At 39.3% G+C, this 13,500-nt stretch overlaps 1 protein-coding gene across 1 annotated transcript; it reads right to left on the minus strand.

Moving 5' to 3' along the window:
• Positions 1–186: 186 nt before the first annotated feature.
• On the minus strand, positions 187–3,593 carry psmd7 (proteasome 26S subunit, non-ATPase 7). Its single transcript, XM_042062244.1, has 7 exons — positions 3,430–3,593; positions 2,285–2,376; positions 2,068–2,160; positions 1,834–1,931; positions 1,663–1,743; positions 1,247–1,338; positions 187–1,141 (listed from the first exon to the last, which is right to left on the minus strand). Exons 1-7 carry the CDS (start codon positions 3,501–3,503, stop codon positions 685–687), a joined length of 987 nt encoding a protein of 328 aa, XP_041918178.1. The 5' UTR covers positions 3,504–3,593; the 3' UTR covers positions 187–684.
• Positions 3,594–13,500: the final 9,907 nt, after the last annotated feature.

Consider the following 13,500-nt stretch of genomic DNA (forward strand, 5'->3'; position numbering starts at 1 on the left):
CGCAGCCTCATGGCTGATGACTTCATAAAGGCCCACAGTATGTCTGGTGTATGTACTGAATTCGTACAGTACACTACAAGCACAGCCAAACATGTGACACTGGATTAATAATGTACTTACAAGATCAGCTTCCTGTCACCTACTTCTCCCCCTTTGTGAATTATAAAAAGGTTGCTAGAGGGTGTGCAATTTTGGAATGGATTTTTTTATTTAGTAAAAATGGCTTACATGTTTGTTGTTTAATAACAGATCCTACACAAACTAAGGGGAACAATGTAGTATGTTTCATGTCTGTACTTCAATTTTGATTCAATTTTAGGTGAGGTCCACAATTATGTTTCTGATGGGATCCCCGTCATGGTTGACGTTTCATTAAGGAATCGTTTGCTGTAGTTGCAGTATACAACCGTCATATACTACCATCAGTGCTTTTCTTTTTAAAAAGAACGGAAGGGGAAAAAAAGACAATATGAAAGATACATTTTGACACAAAGATGGATTTGATGACAAAAAATGATTCCCTTCCCTCTTTTAATCAAAACAGAGCATGTGGAGTCCTTTATCAAAAAGATAAATACAATGCCCGACCAATCCTGTACATACAAACAGGAGGAGGGTACCAAAAAACAAAACATCCTCTCAACTTTAGTCAAGACCGTGTGAGTCCATGCTAGAAGCTCCAGTTCATTTCTTTTCCTTTTTCTCCTCTTTCTTGGCAGAGGCGTCTCCCTTCTCCTTGTCCTTCTCCTTATCTTTGTCCTTGTCTTCTTTCTTCTCTTTCTTGGCGTCGTCTTTCTCCTGGCCCTCCTTCTTCTCCGCATCACGGTTTGCGATTTTGTTGTTGATCAGATTGTGGAGGGCGACAACAGAACGGATTAGGGAGGCCAAGTAGACAACCAGCATCTGGTCATTCGTCTTGAGGTAGAAGGCTTTAATGAACTCTTGCAGGTTGACGTCTGGCAGCAGGTTGAAGACATCCTGCAGCTGGTAGATGATCTGGTGGTTGATGGGCAGTTTGCCAGTGGCCACCTTCTCCAGGTAACCTTTGATGTCCAGAAGTTTGGAGTTCAGGCCCTTCAGACCATGCACCTGGTTGGTGATGCGCTGAGACAACGTGCCAACTGTCGTGTCCTTGATATCTCTGTAAAAAATAAAAAGAAAATAAGCTACCGTAACAGAAAAATCGAATGACATGAATGCCTATCATTAGCACCATCGCCGGACTCAGCACGTCAAATGACTGTACCTGAGTAAATGCTCCACACCGACTTCCTCAGCCTCCTCAGCTCCGATTTCACTTGTCACATGCTCAAATGTCTTTGAAGTTGGAGTACCATCCTACCACACAGAGTACAAAAACCGATGAGGCCCTGTCTATAATCTTTTTAGAGTTAGATTCACTGAGGTTTTATCTGTGCTTAAATCACTGACTTTATAATTAAATAGTAATTTCAAAGCAAAGCAATCCATCTGTTGTGGATCAAACCAAAGCCTCAGTGAATGCACTCAAGTCGTTCTAAAGGAAGTTAGCACAATGAAAAACTACTCAACATCTTCGCACAAGAGAGCTTCATGAGGTCGTATAAACAAATATAAGGGAAAACAATTCTCATATGCATATTAAAATGGTTTTATGAACAAGAATACTGAAGAGGATCTCACATCATGCACTTCTTCCACAGAGATGTAGGCCTCAGTGGGCAGCCCCAGGTCTTTGGGCTTCACATCAATGATGACCAACACCTTTGCACCACAAACACAAATCACAGTATTAGGCTATGCAGTAGAATTGCATAATTTGTACACAGTTACAACCCGTGTATTGGTACTTACAGAATTGGAGCAGTACTGCTTCATGAGTTCATTGATGGCAATGTCATTCTTGTGTAGTTTTGGACCAGTGTGATACCATCCAACTATTCTTTCCCTGGCTGAAGAGCAATCGAACAGAAAATTGAGATCTAGTGGCCAATTATGTTTCACCACTTACTGCAGAGGAAAACAATGTAGGCAAACACAACATATGCCACTTAAACCCCATACAAACGTTGACAAAAACAAACTTACCATTTACTTTTTTGAACATTCCATACATATTTTCCAAGTAATCGTGGTCCAGGAACCACACAGAGTCATCTTTGTCATCCTCATCAAAAGGCACTGTATATCAAAAGACACAATGCATGAGCAATACTCAACTACATTAAAATTCGTAGATTGAATTTTGCTGGTTGTCAGATAAATGATGGGGTTATGTTCCAAAACAAGACAAGCGTGTTGTAACCTGCAAAACTGTTGGACACGTCAAGGACCTTCTTGTGCCATGACCCAAGAAGAACACCCACAACGCGTTTCTGACTCCCAACTTTACCGATTCTGGCATTGAGGATGAAAAAGGTTTTAGAAAGACACAATGTTAAGGCATCATTCTTGAAAAAATGACGGAATCTCAGGTATTATCCGACATGTCAACTATCAATATACAGCAATATGTGGTTCAAAGCTAACCAGATCAAGTGCATTGATGCACATATGTGTAATTTTAACAAATTAATGTTATTTGTTAATGACCTAAGATCTAGGTAGAATCTAGCTAACATTAGCTAGATAGCTAAGGTTAAGTTAAATGACTGAGTCATTTTGCTAGCTTGGAGCTAGAGCTATGCAGTCAGACAAACTAACGTTAGTAAACAGTCTGACTGACATATGATCATAACAACCCGGTTACCTATTCTAAACAGAATTACCTTTCATCAACAAATCAAAAATAAAAGGCAAAGTATAGATTCAACTACGATGATGAGGAAAGACATGTAGACAGTAAACTGAATTTCTGGCCAAAAAGTTAACACTAACGTTATCATATAACGGTAGCTACGATTAGTCTATGCTAACGAGCAAAATACTGTCTAAATAACATTACAATAATACATATGAACTGAATCAATTAGCCTTTTCCTGATAGGCACCTTGTTCTGTTAATGAGGTTGGTTTGGTGGTTATTCATAGTTTACAACGTAACGTTATTCATATATATCTATGAACGTTATTAAGCAAAACGTCTTTAACATTTCACACGCGCAAATGACTTGCTGTTTAGCTAGGTCTGCTAGAGGTAACACTGAAATGGTAGCCAAGCCTAACGTTAGCTATCGACAGTCTTCTAAAGTCAAGTTTAAGTGAGCTGGCATTTTGCTACAACTATGAAAGTCGCTAACGTTGGCTGTCAAACTAGACTTCCATGCACATACAATGCGGCAAAATAGTTTCAGTAGTAATTCAATGAAATGTTATTTTATCATCCAAGTAACTTTTCTGACTAGCGTTAGCATGGCTAATATTTAGCCAATGAGCCAGCACTGTTGGGCCCCTCAAGTTAAATCGCGACCCAATCTATAATTTCCAAATAAACCCACGGTAAAATTGTACCTGTTGAAATGGTCCACCACACTCAGCAAAACGAGGGGATGTACAACAACCTTTTCAACAGCTAGCTCCGGCATTTTGGTCAATGAAATTTGTCAGTAACCTAGCTAGCTAACGTTCAATCGAACATTTACTTGACGTGCTCTCCGGCTTGTTGCTTGCTAAACAGTTCCTGTCAGTTGTTCTCGAAGCCTTTCCACATTATACTGCCATCCATTGGATTGGAGGGTAAAATTGACAGGGCTCACTCTTGAAATTGTGCTTGGGCATGAGGAGTAGGACTATGAGTAGGACGAAGAAAGACAAATATATATCACCATATGACACCAATGCCAGAGTTTAATTTATTTTATTTCAGCGTTTCTTATTTAAGAGCCCATAATAGGCCTATGTAGACTATATCAAGTGGCTGAGTGGGTGTTGTTGTACATTTGTGGTGCCAAACCTGCAGACACTCCATTTCATATAAATGTCATAGAAACAAATAACCTAATTCAATGGATACAGTAGTAGCTTGTAGCCATGATTTAGACTACTTTGAAAGGTGATATAGGCAGTTAGTGTGTCATATCAGAAATTACCACTAGAGGACATGCACATTGTTTGACAGGGTCCGTTTGACAGGGCTGTAGGAGCCTTGAGCCAGAGCATCTCTGATAGGCTATGTTACAGTAAGAGTCTAAGTCTGTTCAATGTCTGTAACAAGAGTTCAACCATTTGAGTCCACTCATCTCCATGAGGAGTACTGACCTGCATTCTTATCTTTACTTGATATGATTAAACAAGAATAGAGCTTTTATGGTGAAGGGGATCAGAGAGGTACTTATCAGCTGAATCACAGTTACCAATAAAGACAGTCAATGTCAAGGGTACAACTATAAACAGCAACAATCTGAGCCCTTTGAAGATTCACCTTTACATTTTCTTTCTTTTTATAGGTGGACCAATGGGCTGCTTGATAATGTGTAACAGCTGACAAAACACTTGCCGTTTACTGACTCTTGTAATTGCGAAAGTGAGTGAATTCAGATGAGTGACGTGTAGTTCTATTTTTGGAAACTCGTGATGCAGCAATAAGTGCTCTTGTACCAGGTTTGAGACTGCTGACCTTGTACCCTAGAGGCTGCACAAATTATAACCACATTCAGTGTGCAGCCAGAGAATATCTAGGTGATGGGCTCTGGTGTATGGCAGACACAGAAGGAACAGGGAGGGGAGTATGAATACTTCTCATTTGTAATTGTTAATCTTGCAGAAAAAAGTGGTTTATAAACATAAACTCCATGGGTATTGCTTCTGAAGAGGCTGAACTATTCAGTATTTATATAGCACAAATAACTTCTGTTAACTTTTCTGTTCCAGAACATTAAGCTCATGGCAACTCTGATTGGATGACCTTAAACTAAGGGGAAAATGTCTGCTGTAAAAATATTCACACATTCACTGACTTCTGCAAATGCCAAAACATAAGCCTTTACGTCAGTATTAAGAGTAAAGAGTAAAACGTGTTGTGTTGAAGGAACTGCGTAAAATGAAGAAAGTGGCTAGAGGTCAGACTACAAATAAATAATTGAATAATTGAGTATGAAATATGGTAAACAATCAGAGGTTATGCATTCATAAATGGAATTGCATTTTTCATCTCTCCATTGCCATTGTTACATATTACTGCTAAAAGAACAAAATGGTATAACATCATCCACTGTATCACATCATATAGTCTAATACATGTAATGCAACTATAAAGGAACTTGTAATTTTGTCAAAAGAAAAGAGGTTTATGGTGTCTCACTATAGGAGAGAACGGTGTAAACTACAGCTAGGCTATAGGTCTGGGCAGTGGGCAGCCTTCTGATCCTCCTTATATGTCCAGGTGTGATTGATATTGCTTTTATTGTTTTTATGGCAGTTTATCAATAATCCAAAATACTTTTACCAATCATCAGACATATGCAAACAAGGCTTTTTAACATCAGTTCCCAGTTGTGTGGCAGCAATAAGGGTATGGGAGACTGTGATGGTTGCAAAGCGGCCACACACCAAATTCCATGCTAACTCAATCCCCCTTGCACTCTTTACAGTGCATTAAAATTATCCGAAGTCTTCTTCTTCTTCTTCCTATTTATTCTTCCCAAATTTCTGTGTCTGATTCATTTAACATATAAACTTTGTTCAAACGTTGTAACGTAGTTCTTAAAAAAGACACTTGAGCAATGTATTTTTCATTTTTGTAAACGTTATACTTTTGAGATATTAACAAAAAACAAGCTTATTTTTCCCCATAGACTTTGCATTAGCATTATGACATCATAAAGGGCCAATTAAACTGATTTGCACCTGTATCAGGTGCCAGCTGCTCAACTAGGCCCCCACAAAGGATTCTGTTATTATGTGATGATGCAATATTGGGATAATAAATCTCTTTCCGGGTTCAACGGCTTTTTCAGAGCCACTCATTTTTCTCTATAGACAGTAAACTAAACTTGTTTTTCCGCTATTCAGAATAGCCTTGAAGAAAATTGCCATCCTACTTGTTGCCTCAACCTAATAAAATACTATTTTTTTTGCGGAAGCCTGGACATTACCCCGATTGTATCATCTGGCTGCACTATAACTATGTTAAAGTTAAGCGATTTTGGTCGATTCAGACAAATAAGGATGGTCCCCAAATACAAGCCGGGGTAATAATTACACCATGGGTCTCCAACACGTCGCTCTCAAGCCCGTTGCAAGCCGCTCCCTTTTGAGCATGCCAGAGGCTGAAGTAGTACTACATTTAAACAGATAGATAGATAGATAGATAGATAGATACTTTATTGATCCCCAAGGGGAACACAATTGTTGCCGCGAGGCATTCCAGCCTACGAATTTAATAAAAAGTAAATCATGCATAATTAAAAAATAACTCAATTTAGAAATCCCGATACTCTTTCAACTACATGAAACTTAATAGTGAATCATCAAATAGCCCCAAATTTCAGTGCCTATCAATCTCAACATTTAGCAATATAATCAAACAGTACAAAAGTAAATTAAATCCTAAACCAAATCGAAAATCTTATGCTTTTGATAGCCTACCGATATGCCACTCCAAATGAAGCGCATGTCTCACAATAAATGCACAATGTAAGAAATAAAGGCCTGCCTCGCATACAAGCCTGCCCCAAATAGATAGATAGATAGATAGATAGATAGATACTTTATTGATCCCCAAGGGGAAATTCAGGGGGTCTCAGTAGCATACTATCAGTCCCTCCAGGAATTCGCAATGTTGCGATCGCAACAATTAACGCAAATTCAGCAAATCCTGTGAATTCTGGGCGACCTCGCAATTTTGTCCAAACACTGCAACTTTTTCGCAAATTTGACCAATCATCATGGTTTCCCCGTGAAATTTCACCTACTACAACAGTCCCTCGCGCAGAATATTGAGTCAGATGCCACACTCACTTCTGCAGACACCAGAGACTGCCCTATAACTTGTTCACTCCTCTGCAGTTTTGATGACAATAAATGGAAGGCTAACGTTAATGATCTGCTTTACTTGCGTCTCTCAACCTGGTGTTGCTAACCTGCCTAGGCTATGAAAGTAAGTTAATTAAGGCCTACTTGGTTTACTGACATTTGAGTAGCTACAATATGCAACCCATTGGTAAACGTTTACACCTGGAGATGTCCGTTTAGCTCATGTCATGTTTGCTAGCTTGTGGGCTCAGTTTGTGTAGTGCTACCATAATCATAGAAATTAATAACATTGTAAGAAATTTACCTTTTCTATGATCCAAGAATGATTTCATACGAGTTATTTTTTTTACATTTATTTTAACTAATGACATAGAAAACATCCCGAATTCCATCCACATATTGTACTAAGGAAAAAGTTATTTCCAGTCGTAGCCGAACACAGTGAGATGCAAGCGTTCCAATCCACTTAAAAATGTGTACTAGATACTAGTTGGCTGTTAGTAATTATGCAAGTCACAGAATATGAATTATTAAAAAGATATGAACTTAATATGAATTACAACATAATGTATTGAAACATATGACATGATGCCATCTCTTTAGGGGGTCTTTTCTGGACAGTTCTACTAAAGGTTATACTGCTTTGTGAATTACCCCAGTCAAACATTTTACACAAATAAAGTAGGCCTACTTTGATTTTCTGTAACCCTTACTATTTACCTTTACTTATCCTTTTACGTGTAATTTTGGTCTTACTAACCTTAATTACCCTCAATTAAAAAATACTTTTAAAAAAATCGCAACTATTTTTGCAATTTTCACTACCTCTCGCAATTTCTTCGCAACAAACATCTAAAAACACAGCAACTTCCATCGCAATTTTTTAGAAAAGTTGTCGCGAAATCAGGCATTTTAGATCGCAATCACAATCTAACAATCACAAAAAATCCTCGCGAAATCCTGGAGGGACTGTTTTATAACCCAGAAGGATGTACTTGGTATCAAATGATAGCTCTGAGTCTCCTCTTTCATCTGACATGCGTGGCATATCTATGCGATCACTAGCCTGGCGGGCCATCCTATATCATTGAAATGTATAGTCTGGAATCGAACCATTTACCTCGCTTAATCCAAGGGGCGGGCATTGTCTTTCAAACTGCCTAGGCATGCAATAGGCCAGCGCTACGACCATATCCGTATCCGGTCGGCAAAATGGCAAATACATCCTTCTTTGAAAAGAAATACTTAAGTGCATTGTGTTGCTCAACTTTCAAAGAAAAGCACAAGTCCAACTCCTCCAAAGTTGACGCCAACGCCGATTCAAACAACCGCTCTTTGTTAGCCATAGCCACCTTCCTTGTTGTTCACCGTCACAGGACTGTCGTTATCCTGTTAAGCCCGCCTTAAGACTCTCTAACAAAATAGAGCGCTGTGATTGGATGAAGTCCACGGCGTCAGCCAATAGAAATCCCTATGGTTTGATACTAGACGTACAGGCTGAGCAAATTAATTTGCCGCCGCTAGGGTGCGTCTAGATTTCTAGGCTATGCGATCACAGGTCCGCGAGTAATTTACACGAGAGTAATGGGTGTGCAGCGTTGGTTTGTACATGACGTTATTATTTTGCAGTCACTTCGTCTGTTTTTTATAAGCCAGAAGGAGCTAATCATTTTTAGTAGTTATGCTAACTAGCATGCTAATTATGCTAACCATTTTTAGCAGTTATGCTAACTAGCATGCTAACATGCTAACTATGTTAACCATTTTACTTAGCTAACTTAGCTAATCCTTTTTAGTAGTTTTGTTAAAAATGCTAACAATGCTAACTAGCTACAGTGGGTAGGAGTCACAGTTACAATGACTGAACAGTTAAAAAGTTCAGTAGTTTAAAGCAGGGGTCCCCAACCTTTTATGTACCATGGACCGGTTTGATTCCCTTTTTTTTTTCACGGACCGGTGGGGGGTTCTGGGGTTCCATGTTCCGTGTTGTGCATGCATTACTTGAAAAGAACTAGCTCCAGTTATGTATGAACAGTGAAGGTAACGAACTCTTAAAAATGTGAAAAACGTGAACTTGAAGAAGTGAAAATTGAACAATATGAACTATGAAAATTGAACAACTTGAAGCTACATCTATCATGTGTGAACATGCTTAACAAAATATGGTAACAAAACATGGGAACTAAACGTGCATTACGAATATAATCAGTGGGAGCCCTGTGCTTGTTTCCCTGCAACAAGAAGGTTCCATCTGGGGGTGATGGAAGACAGTGACACCCTCAGTGTGTTTGAAATGTCCAGTCGATTGCGCAATTTGGTCTTAGTTGCAGTCATTGCCGAAAACCTGGCCTCGCATAGATACGTGGTGGGAAATGGTAGCAACGTTTTCAGCGCTTTTACGGCTATCTCGGGATATTCTGCTTTGGTTTTCATCCAAAAACCCGCCAGAGAGGTTTCCTCATAGCCTACACACTCTTAAGACCACCGTCATTTGCAATTTCGATCAACTGCTCTTCCTCTTGCGCTGACAAGTTAGGACTATTCGGGATATTGACAAATGGGTTGCGGACCCACTCATTGGTTTGCCGTGGGTCTTTGGAGGATGGGAAGTAACGCTCAACCTCATTTGAAAGCGCAACAAGGTGATCGTGCACCAGCTGCGAGAGAAAGGGCCCTGCCTCAGTCTCTCCCCCACTACTGTTTGGAACATATCAAATACACCCCGATCCACTCGTCATACCCACAAATCAAGCTTGGCTTTAAATGCAGTGACTTTATCTGCCAGTTTAAAGACAGTCGTCATTCTCCCCTGCAGTGACAGGTTGAGGTCATTAAGCAACCCGAATATGTCACACAGGTAAGCGAGTTTTGACACCCAGCCCTCATCACTAAAATATGCAGCTAACTGTGACTTTTTTTCTGTAAGAAATCTCTGCAGCGGCTCTCGCAACTCAAACACTCTGGCCAGTGACCTGCAACCAACCAACTTGGATAGCGTACCACGGTGACCCATTCACCCTCTCTAACAAATGTGCCTCAATATCCTCTGACATATCATCAATTCGCCTATGGACAGTGCTTGCAGAAAGCGGTACCTGAGCTATTTTTTTAGCTGCAACCTCCCCAAGGAGTTCATTGCACATGCCTTTACCAGCAGGCAGAATTAACTCTTCCCCAATAGTAAAGGGCTTTTAGCAATCCGACTAGCCACTATGAGGCTTTTAGCGCAGCCACGTTCACCGATGTGGTTGCTTTACGCACTAGTTTTTTGTCCTTCTTGCTCGCGTTTCTTACGCTCAAAGAACTCAAGGGGTTTGTCTTTAAGTGTAGGATGGTTGGACTCTAGATGTCGAATTAGCTTTGATGGTTTCATTGCTTCGTTTGACAACTTATCGCCAAATACCACACATAAAGGACTTGGTGCATGCGAAACCATATTTTAAATATGACTCGGGTATTGAATGACCCCTTCTTTTTCTTTGAGGTATCTGGCTCACCATCGTCAGTGGGTATTATTGCGAATGTGACATTATTGTGAATTAAATTGAGTTTATTTAGTTTGCATGCATTTTTTTTAAAACTCTTGTAGGCTACAGCCCGGTTAGGAAGGTCGGGCCGCGGCCCGATGGTTGGGGACCGCTGGTTTAAAGGGTTAAATTGTTTAACAGTGAAATATTGTAGTGAGGACTTTTATTTTGAAACAGTTTTTGGCAGAGGAAGCAGGGTGTGTAGTCTTAATAGAGCCAGTTTTAACAGCCTGAGACTGGCAGTTGAGCCAGGTGGCCTGACCACCTGGCATAGGATTCTAATTGCTTAACGGCTCTATTGTGATGTCCTCAGCCCATGTTTAGTCTATGGGGAAATTTTGATTAGTTTTTAATTAATAGTTTAAAAAGTATAAAAGTTACAAAGATGAAACATACAAAGCGCCCATGTCCTAAGTAAGACCTACGTAACATAGTTTGAATGAAGTTTCTACGTTAAACGGTTGAAGCTGCATTAGCTGCGTTAGAAGAAGAAAAATAACTAGAAATGCAATTCCAAGGAATTACCAGTGCATGAAAATGCTAAAGTTGTGATGTAAAATATCATACAGAGTAAAAACAAACTATATTGGTTGCTTGGTAGATAAGGTTTAATATAGTTGGAATGACTGAACAGTTAAATAGATAGGTAGATAGTGTAAGGTTAAATTATTTAGGTAGATAGTTGACGATAACTGACAGTTGGAATGGCTCTAATGTTTTCTAGCAGTTAGGGACCGTTCGTTATTTATAAACGGGATCACTGGAGGGATTTAGAGTGCTTCGATTAAAAGTTGCATGACCCTCCCCTGCCTGCGATATAATTTTCAACGACCCTCCAGCAGCATTTACAAAAATGACATGACCCTCCCCAGCCAATTGTCGATGTCTTCCGCCCACGCTCTTACGTGCTATAAAAACACATCAACATATGCTACTTCCCTAAAACCAACCTCTGCTTTCTGATCTTACACATCACACTTCACCAAGATGGTGGCCATTTCAGTAGATTTACTCACTAACATTGTTGTGGAAACACAATAAGCATGGAAACTAAATGCACACTTCCTGCAACTGCATTAGCCTACTTGAAAAGTTACTCCTCTAGTAAGTATTCACATGAAATAAAACAAAGCATTGAGACCATTCACAAAGCACACTGGGTAATAACAAATTCAACACATGAACTTGTTGCTATGGACTCGTCTCTAGGCTTCCTCAGTCATTGTAAAGCTGCCGAAGCTGAACATTATCCAAAACTCAATTTTTCAGACGAGCGTCAATTTGGGAGCTTGCTACACTCCTTCCTTCTCAAATGACTTGAAAAGGCCGTTTGCACAATTTCACAAATAATCACAGGGACCGAAAAATACCTAACATGCCAACTTTTTCCGGGTTTATCATTTTAACGTTTCCCCGCTGTCTTGCCGTTTTAATATTTTCCCGTAGAATATCCCATATTACTGTAATACTCTCATAACATTAGTCCTGCATTCTGGCCTGTCTCTGTGTTGCCCTGTTGTTACCCCTTGCCCTTCCAGTGAAACAGATGTATTCAAATCATCGTTTTGCTTGCTTGAATGCGAACTCAGAGTGATGTTAACCTAGGCCTATTTAAGTTAACGACGTGGTTGTCGTGAGAGCACGATTTATTAGCGCTTGCAGTGTTCGGCCGTAGGCTATGCCTACGTGCGCACCTGCCAGGCTACTCAGCTAGACAAAGAATTCCCCCTGTATATTCACTCCAAGTTGGCCTACCATAACTTATCAACTCTATAGACCATAAACTGGCTATTTATATGACCAAATGTATTTGTTCAACTTTATGAAGCAGAATTACGCACTGCTACTTGGAACGTAACACATTTTTGTTGGCAGGAGAGAGAATGACAGCGATTAACAAATTGCACTTGTTGCTGGTTACCAATAAATACTATATTTTTTTTTTGCAAACAACAAAAACAGAAAGGATGGAGACAGCAAAGCTAGAGATGGGCAGGAACGAGGTCAATTAGAAATGCTTGTCAAAACGTTAGGAGCTGGATGTGTGGATGAATGAAGCACAAGTATGCTTTATGTTAAGCATACACACTGTTTAAAGTTAGGCTACACGGTAAACTACAAGTAAACCAAAGTTAAATTTAACTTTTTTAGGGCTGGATAAAGTTGACCAAATGGATATAGGCTGTTAGGCGTGAATAAAGTAGGCTACTTTGTTGCTCCAACCCTTCCAACGTTAATGGGGACGAATGTTGACATTTTCCGTGTTTTGCGTGAGAAACCTGGGAAATCTCCTTTATTTTCATTGTTCAATGTTGCCAGAGCTATGGAACGAAAGAGAACGTTATATGGCGACAGAAATCAACAATCAAACAAGCCACTTTGATTTTTTGCTGTTTTCATTAATACAAAAGATGGGTGACCCTCCCTCCTAGACAAAAAAAGTTAGGTGACCCTCCCCTCAACAAAGAATAAAAAGACATGACCCTCCCCTATTTTCCTCCGGTGGCCCCGTTTATAAATAACGAACGGTCCCTTATGCTAACTATGTTAACAAAGATAATAATGCTAACCAAGTTACTTAACTTAGTTAATTTAGCTAATGTTTTCTAGCAGTTTTTTTAAATGTTAATAATGTTAATGCTGTTAACAATGCTAACTATGTAACTTAGCTAATAATTTCTAACAGTTATGCTAAAATATTAAGAATGCTAACCATGTGACTTAGCTATTCATTTTTAGCAGTTATACTAACGATGCTAACTATGCTAACCATGTGACTTAGCTATTAATTTTTAGTAGTTATATTAACAATGCTAACTATGCTAACCATATTACTTAGCTAACTTAGCTAATGTTTTCTAATAGTTTAGTCAAAACTAATGATAACTATGCTAACTAGCATGCTAACAATGACTATGCTAACCATGTGACTTAGATAACTTAGCTTATCATTTTTAGTAGTTATGCTAACTAGCATGCTAACTATGTGACTTTGCTAACTAGCATGTTAACAATGCTAACTATGCTAACCATGTGACTTAGCTAACCTAGCTAATCATTTTTAGCAGTTATGCTAACTAGC

This window comes from Alosa sapidissima, chromosome 14, assembly GCF_018492685.1.
Source record: "Alosa sapidissima isolate fAloSap1 chromosome 14, fAloSap1.pri, whole genome shotgun sequence".
NCBI classification, from domain to species: Eukaryota; Metazoa; Chordata; class Actinopteri; order Clupeiformes; family Clupeidae; genus Alosa; species Alosa sapidissima.